The sequence below is a fragment of the Cebidichthys violaceus genome, unplaced genomic scaffold (assembly GCF_023349555.1).
Source record: "Cebidichthys violaceus isolate CVI_PGR_0920_01 unplaced genomic scaffold, fCebVio1.0.p SCAF_42, whole genome shotgun sequence".
Classification (NCBI taxonomy): domain Eukaryota; kingdom Metazoa; phylum Chordata; class Actinopteri; order Perciformes; family Stichaeidae; genus Cebidichthys; species Cebidichthys violaceus.
The window spans coordinates 2,023,536-2,031,882 of NW_027176617.1; the positions used below are offsets into that span (position 1 = coordinate 2,023,536).

Genomic DNA, 8,347 nt, shown 5'->3' on the forward strand with positions numbered 1-8,347 from the left:
GTTAAAATGACATACAGGTACAAAACATGATAGACTAGAAATACAGTTAGTGCAGAATAAGCTACATTATTTAACTGCACGCTGAAGGTGAACATGCTTTTGTTTTTTTATTTGAGAAACATTAGTGAATAACACATATTTTGTATAGTACATTTTATGGTTTTGTTTTCCATTGATTGTTAAACGGCCTTCAGCGGCCACTATTTGCCTTTTCATCATCGCTACTTAAGTGACGCTCACTTTGTTCCACGAGGCACAGCTCGCGCTGAGTAGCTGAGATTTATCGGGGCTGTTAATTGTGTTTCTTCTGCTCTGAATAACCGCAGGCCGAGGAGACAAGGGGAGGATCGAGGAGACGAGAGGACCGCGGGCCAGTTCTCTCCTCGGTCTGTGTCCACACTCGGACGGCAGTGGGAGGCGATTACACACCATTATTTTCGGCTGTCTGAACCTCCTCCTCCACCACCGCGAGCCCCCCGTTTCTTTTGTGCTCTTTTTTTTTCTCGAACGCCTGCCTCGCGGGATTGCTGATCGGCCGCGCGCACGCACGCGGGTTCTGCAGAATCCATGCAGCTCCTCCTCGAGGGGGTCGCGGTGACTGAGAGCCCCCACCCCCTCGTCTCTCTCTCTGTCTCCCCCCCGGCTCCTCTTGCGCCCGCCCCGGCACCGATTGTTGACAAAAGACGCCGTGAGACGGAGCGACGGAGCCCGGTACTGGTGAGCAGATCTGCCCGTTAACTTGACTTCTTTCGCCGGTAACAGTTAAAGGAGATCGGGACGACGTGGGTAGGGAGGGGGGCACGATAACTCTTCCGTTTCTAGAAAACCGTGAGTCACAACGGGCTGCTTTGTGTCCGGAGCAGATTTAGCCCAAACGTTAGCGTAGTAACCGTAGTAACACGGCCCCGTGTGATCCGGTATCATATGATGCTCATTTGTGTCTGTAGCCCGGGGCACATTATGACAGCCTTCCGTCTCTCTTTGTGTCTTTGTGTGTCCCCTCTCCGGAAGGTGTGGCCGAGGTGATTCGTTTGTCGGTGGTCGGACCGCAGCAGGCCGGTGTGAAGTGGACGCCCCCCCACCCCCACCCCCCACCCCCCTTTCCTCTCCCCGCGATTGGTATTTACCGACAAAAAACAGCGGCCAGGATGGGTCACTCGCTGTGAGTCGAAGGGTCAGACCAGCGTTACAGGAGGAGGCGGCTGCCTTGGGCAGGTCTATTCAGCCGGGAATGGTGTGAGCTGAGACGGCCAGGCAGTCTGGATCTGACCGGGGACCCGTCATTCCCCCGGAGCCTCCGCGGCTCCAAGCCGCGTCCTGAGCCTTCCAAGATGGGGAAGTGTGACGGAAGATGCACGCTGCTGGTGATATGTTCACTGCAGTTGGTAAGTGTGTGTTTGTTTGTGTGGTCTGTGTGTGTGTTTGTGTGTGCACGGTCAAAGCTGGCTCTTCTCACTCACCATGATGATATAATTAGAGCAGCGTGCTGCAGACACACACGCACATTGTAATCAGTTTTTGTCCAGCCTTTCTGTACAGTCACACTAAAAAAAGCTTTGAGCTTGCAGCTGCTGGGATGCCATGCTACATTACAGGCCAGTGCGTGTGTGTGTGTCTGTGTGTGTCTTTGAAGCTGAGGGAGCAGGGCAGGGGGTGTGCTTTTGGTGTCAGGGTGGCCTGTCTGTCTTGAGAGGGGAGGATAGCCCCATTCTGGTAAAACCATGTGAATGTTAAGCACAATAGGGGACAAGGAGGCCCTGTTCACCATCTGGTCTCCATTCTGTAGTTAAAGTTAACTGCTCATTGTGCCTACAAATAGCTGGAGACTCTCCCAGTAAAATGTAATAAGTGTGTAATATGAGACAGTATCATCTATTCCTGTAGTAAGACCGATGGACCACAGTGCTGCGAGGGCTAGTTTATCCAGGCTATTGTTCGCTGGGCTGATGAGTTGTTGTGTGGCAGGGGGATTCGGGCCCATAGATTCTCATTAGTTTGGGGGGAGCTTTTAAGGGGGTGCTCCTCTTTTACAGTCACTGGACTGGCTATGGTGCTCCAGGCAGTTACCATGGAAACAACTGCGGCAGACCTATGCATGTGTCCCTGTCGCTGTCTGTGTGTGTGTGTGTGTGTGGTGTTTTCATGTATGTTCTCCTTGTTTGTGTGTATATGTATGTTTTTTCCTCTAATGTGTATGACCCCCCCTCCCCTGTCCCCTATAGGTGGCAGCCCTTCAGAGGCAAGTGTTTGATTTCCTGGGCTACCAATGGGCTCCCATCCTGGCCAACTTCCTGCACATTATGGCCGTCATCCTGGGCATGTTTGGCACCGTGCAGTTCCGCTTCAGATACCTTATCTTTGTGAGTATAGCCCTCGCCCTCTGGTGATGCTCCTGTTTACATTAATACAGTGTGAGTGTGAGACACTGATGTGTTGCTGTGTTCCTCAGTATGCAGTGTGGCTGGTCCTTTGGGTGGGTTGGAACTCCTTCATTATCTGTTTCTACCTGGAAGTAGGAAACCTGTCTCAGGTGAGTTCTACCCTCAGAGTACTTATTACTTCTCCAATTGTTTCATTTGAATACTTTATGTAAAATTATCCAGTTACTTAAACCCTCATTTTGTGTAGCATAAATGTTTTTTTCTGCTTTCTTCTTTCATTGTGACCCCCAATATTTACCGAGTGACTCCTTAACGGGGCCCCAACCCTCACATTGGGAATCCCTGATTTAAATCATGCATTGTACTAAAATGTCACATAATCTCTGGTTCCAGCTTCTTAAATCAGAGGATTAGCAACTTTTTTTAGCAGTTTTATATCAGTGTAGATGGTAAATTGTGATATTTTTCACTCTGCTCTGACATTTTGACATTTAATCAACCGACTGATAAATCAACAGTGAGAATAATCGTACGTGTGTTTGTGTTTTTTAGGACCGGGACTTTCTCATGACGTTCAACACGTCCCTTCATCGCTCGTGGTGGATGGAGCATGGTCCTGGTTGCCTGGTAACGCCAGTGCTGGACTCTCGCATGGCCCCTGACGACCACCATGTCATCACTGTCTCTGGGTGTCTGCTGGACTACCAGTACATAGAGGTGTTAAGTTCAGCCATCCAGGTCCTGTTGGCTGTACGTATCTAACACACACACACACACACACACACACACACACATACACTCATATATACACGCACACACACACACACACACACACACACACACACACACACACACATATGCGCACAAATACATACACACACCCACACACATACATACACACACACACACACATACATTCACACACATACACACACACACATACACATATAGACATACACACATACATTCACACACACACACACACACACACACACACACACACACTCACATACACACACATATAGACACACACACATACATACACACATAGACACACACACACATATAGACACATACACACACACATACACACACAGATTATCATACACTGTGTTAGTTTTACATCCATACACAAACTAAAATGTTCTAAACATTGTTAAAAAATATGATGTGTCTTTGTTAGTTTGCTGACCCTCGACCTACAGACACTCGTTAGTCAGCAGTGACTCAGCCTGTTCAGCAACAATCACCTAATGTCTGACCGTCTCTTCTCTTCCAGCTCTTTGGCTTTGTATACGCCTGCTACGTGAGCAAAGTCTTCCAGGATGACGAGGACAGCTGTGAGTGCTTTTGTTTTCTCCTAAAAGCTTGTTGATCTTATTCCAGCTCCTTGTTCAGGCCGATCAGGTTCACTGGTGTCACACTGTTGAGAGGGCTTTTGTGTTAGCGATCCACATCTTTGGACGTGAGTGCTGTTCGCTTATTGTCTTCTCCTGCATGAGTCATGTCGAGCGATATCACCTCAGAGGATTCCCTCTGGGTGATCTGAGCGCTCTATCTGAGGGCAGCATTAGAGACGTCTGCCAGAAGATTCCCTCTGTCAAGATTGTCAAGCTGGTGATTGTCTGAGCGCTCGGGTGTGCCATCTGTGTGTCTGATTGGTTCTTCTCCTCGTGTGTTTCACTGTCACTCAGCAGAGGTAATTAAGTCCGGTAGTTAGAATATGACGTCTTGAGCTTGATTTTATGTAACAGTAAGAGTCATGCTGTGTCTGTGACGTCTGAACAGCTCAATGGTCATTATTCTATGTATATTATAACATAGAAGTGATGATAAGCTAGAAATTACAGTATATTCTTTGCTGCATTAATAAGTCAATGTGGACCACATTATTGCAGGTTGTGTTTTTAACTTTTAGGGTATAAATTATAAAATTTGATACGTAGTTTTTCCAATTTATCTATTTACTTTTTTCAATATATCCTGCTCATTTTTGGATTTTTGTGGCGGTTGCCAGTATTATTATATAGAACTCCTTAAATTGCTTTTATAAAGGATTGTGACCAACATAGATACTAAGTGGGATATTTAACAGTTATAAGAAATAAACTTTTGGGCGGCAAACTATGGATGATAAACACCGTTTCTAAATTAAATCAAACACATCTTAAGCATTTATGTTCTGCTGTGTCTTCCTTTGTATTGGCCAATATGTCCACCTGATACCAGTACATCCACAATAAACTAATAATAGCCAATATTTCAAAGAAAGAAAGAAATACAATACAACCTCACAGGAGTAATTTTATTTAAATGGCAGATCTTGCGTCTGAAGAAAACAGATCTTTTTCAGCCGGCACCTCATAAGTTTGTTCCTCTGAATCGATTGAGAGAGTTAGAATAATGTATCAGTGACATAGAAGCAGTGAGAGAGGTGATGTATCGGTTCACCTATGCAGATTCTTTACAGTGTAATAAAGGTGTACTGAAAGCATTGTGATACCTCTCATGTCAAAAGAGAATCGGATCTTGAAATACAACACGTGGTTTAAAAAAAATAAATAAATGCAGGTTTAAGGGAAAATGGAATGATGTCATCCCTTCTCTTTCTTTCTCCTTTTGAAGTTGATTTCATCGGTGGCTTTGACTCATATGGCTACCAGCCTCCTCAGAAGTCCTCCCATCTGCAACTGCAGCCTCTTTACACGTGAGTAATAAAGACATTCTCCATGTTCTTCCAGTTTTCGATCTAATTGTTGAACATTTTTCTTTTAAGGGGTACTCCAGCTAATTAGCATTGTACATTTCAAACAAATTTGGGGCAGATCGAAATCAATGATATGCAGACTTTTAATCCCTTGTGTGGATCAGGCTCCAGAAACGCTGCATCCTACATTTCCCAGGATGCAACTCTTATTAAGCCATTCTAAATGAACATTTCTTTAAGACCCCACACCTCCGGTTTGTAATGTAAATTCTCAAGCACAAGCTGAGATAACCCTTGTGACATTATCAGGGTTATTTCTTCAAACACCCTCCAGAGTCACAGAAGACATCATGTTTTCCTCATGACAAGTAAATCAGACTTCATGTGTAGAATCAGTGGAGTGCCCCTTTCATGCACAAACTATACCGTAACATTGATGTCTTTGTCGGTATGAATTCCCCTGATCTCCTCCTCTCTGTGTCACAGGGCTGGTTAACTGCTGGCAGCGCCCCCTTCAGGACAAACGCTGACAGTGTCACCGTGGATGGAAAGCGGTGGTTGCCTCAATTACACTCACTCTGTGTGTCACAGTTTACCGGAGGAATGGAACTTATCCCACCCAGAGAAAGAGACGTCTGTGCGTGTGTGCATGTGTGCTTGTGTCTGAGAAAGAGAAAAGCAGCCCTGAATAGAATGTACAGAGCTCAGGGAAGAACCAGCATGCCAGGTGGTGTGAGACGATGGAGGAGGAGGAGGAGGAGGAGGAAAGATGCAGAGAACAAGAGCTGGGGACACCTCTGTCAATTCACAGAAGACACACTTCACTAAACTGCCAGCTCTCAACACTCCCACAAATGTATGTGCGTGTGTATGTGTGTGTGATTGTGCAACACCACAATACTGGCTGGTGCTTTGTGGTGGCACCCTGGACTCTTACCACTTGGTGTCCCTGTGAATATTTCTTTTTGGGTGCTTGTGTGTGTGTGTGTGTGTGTGTGTGTGTGTGTGTTTGGGGGGGGGTCACATAATAAATGGAGGCACGGCTCGTACCTGTTGTCGTTTTAGAATGTGGTGATGTCGAACTAGAGCAGTCTTACGATTCCCATTCCCAGAGCCATATGTCCTTCCTCACATGCCGTTAAAACCCCTGTTTGAATTCAAACCTTTTTACATTACCGACCTGGCCGGCTGAGATAGTAAAACAACAGGTGGAACAGAAAGGATGAACTGCGTTAAGGATCAGGCCGGCTATGTTTCATACATTTTATTATTCACCAAAGCCAACAATGCGTTCATGTGTCTCTCAAAACTGTCCAACTTTACCAGCATGTGTCTCTCAAGCCCAAAACAATTAGTTCAAAAAGAATCACAGAAATGTTCTTTCATTTTTAAGAAAGGTGAAACAATTGGGCAATGTAAATTTAAGCAAATGTCACTAAAACAGCAGTAAATATTGCTTTTGTCGGGGGACTATTTCCATGTGCTCCACTATACTTCCAGCAGCAGGACGGTGTATGTGGGATAATTTCAAAATAAACTACAGTGCTTCATCGGAATGAAGGAACACGTCAACCAGTGCAACTGTGTGGCTCATGGATGTGTTTTTATTTTTTTTAAGTTTTTGACAGCAATGCATTTCACTGAGGAATGAGATGTATCAGGCTTTGACTACACAAACAATAACTGTTAGTAGGATTAATAAATTGTTCAATTTGGTCTTTTCATGTGATTTTTTGACAATAATAAAAATTTTAAATATCACAAGACATCCTTAAAAGTTCTGGGTATCAGGATAGCAAGATGTTTTGTTTTCAGGAAGATAAATCCAGGCTACTGTACATGTAATGCTGTTGATTAGGGGTGCAGATGGCTTTGGGATCAGGCATTAGTGTGTCTGTGGGGGGAGCAGTGCATGTAAATAACCAGCCAATGATTGTTCTGTTGGTTCCATTTAGAGAATGGGGGTTGCATTAGGGGGGGTGTAGGGCTTGGGGAAGATGGATACACATCAAAGGTTTGCTTCATACCTGTTTCTCTTCTCTCTTCTAACCCATCCGCAGCTAATTCTCCTTATCATCTTTCTCAACAACTACATTCACCTCAAGGAGACCTGAGAGGGACACAAGATCATGATCAGTAGTTTTTGTAGATGTAATTGGAGATATGAAGAGGGAAAAGGGAGACAGGTATGAGGTGAAGAGACCTTACTGGATGTAAGGAGAAGTTTGAAATAATAAAAACACACTTTCTACGTTAAATATTACCGTTGTTGTCATCTGTCACATTTGTCTCACTGAGCTTTACTAAAGGTTCAATAAAATGAGTGCTTTCGTTCCTAATTTTTATTACATTATATTAATATCTGGATTATGGGGCACAGAATGACATTTTTTGCCAGATTAGTTTAGAAGATTATATAAAAACACGCACTCTGGTGAGCTGATGTTGTACAATGAGGATTTTGTTTGTCAAAACAAAATGATAGAAAGACAGCCCAACACTACAAAAATAACACTATGATACTCATAAATGGACTTATATTATGTGTGTAGTGCTAAAGAGTGAGCTCACTGTGACCCTTTCATTTAAGATAATTTTAATATTATTAAGTTAATGTTCCGATTGTCAAACTAATTTCATACTTCCCGTCTCAACTTCTATGTAAGTACAACATTAACAGTGACTTTATATATGCATGCTTTATATGAATGCACTTTAGGCTTTTTAATCCAATATCACAGGACCACACAAGTATGTTCAGGAGCCTGTACTAAATATTTCCATATGATTACCACAAATTTTCTTAGGCCTGCCACAATCTAGGTGCATTACGTCACCCTCACACCGGATTGGGGCGCGCATCTCGGGGTCGCCTCACTGGCACCTTACCAAAAAGCCAAAAGGGGGTATTTTAGTTATTTGGATGACCCGCTGCTATTATAACACCATCCTCTCTTACATTCCGGAGGTGTAACGGAGCGTGCAGCAGCACCTCGTTACCGGAGAGACCCCGGTACATTGTGTACAGTCTGCCGCCGACGAAATCACGTCATACACCCATATAAAAGTAGATAACGTCATTGTATTTTACAGTGTTTTCTAATGCAAGTACCACTAACGCCCTGTGGTGACATATATACATTTTTTTTTATTTTTTTGCCGTTTACTAAATCTTGTAGGTTTTTGCAGTTTAATTTGGTGACGTAATTTGTTTTACTCCATTGAACAAATAACGTGAATGAAGTGAAAACAGAACGCA

At 44.0% G+C, this 8,347-nt stretch overlaps 1 protein-coding gene across 2 annotated transcripts; it reads left to right on the plus strand.

Moving 5' to 3' along the window:
- The first annotated feature begins 406 nt into the window (after positions 1-406).
- Positions 407-6,804, plus strand: nkain1 (sodium/potassium transporting ATPase interacting 1). Of its 2 annotated transcripts, none has more exons than XM_068728617.1 (8): positions 407-717; positions 1,012-1,385; positions 2,223-2,360; positions 2,450-2,530; positions 2,934-3,131; positions 3,661-3,721; positions 5,007-5,088; positions 5,575-6,804. In XM_068728617.1, exons 2-8 carry the CDS (start codon positions 1,332-1,334, stop codon positions 5,582-5,584), a joined length of 624 nt encoding a protein of 207 aa, XP_068584718.1. In that variant the 5' UTR covers positions 407-717; positions 1,012-1,331; the 3' UTR covers positions 5,585-6,804. The 2 variants fall into 2 exon arrangements, with proteins under 2 accessions (XP_068584718.1, XP_068584719.1); XM_068728618.1 differs by having other exon boundaries at positions 407-711.
- The last annotated feature ends 1,543 nt before the right edge of the window (positions 6,805-8,347 follow it).

Excerpts from the sequence above, each read along its gene's own strand:
- nkain1 (XM_068728617.1), top strand. The coding sequence starts at position 1,332 with ATGGGGAAGTGTGACGGAAGATGCACGCTGCTGGTGATATGTTCACTG. Across the intron at positions 1,386-2,222 it reads TGATATGTTCACTGCAGTTG|GTGGCAGCCCTTCAGAGGCA; the intron begins GTAAGTGTGTGT and ends TGTCCCCTATAG. Across the intron at positions 2,361-2,449 it reads GCTTCAGATACCTTATCTTT|TATGCAGTGTGGCTGGTCCT; the intron begins GTGAGTATAGCC and ends TGTGTTCCTCAG.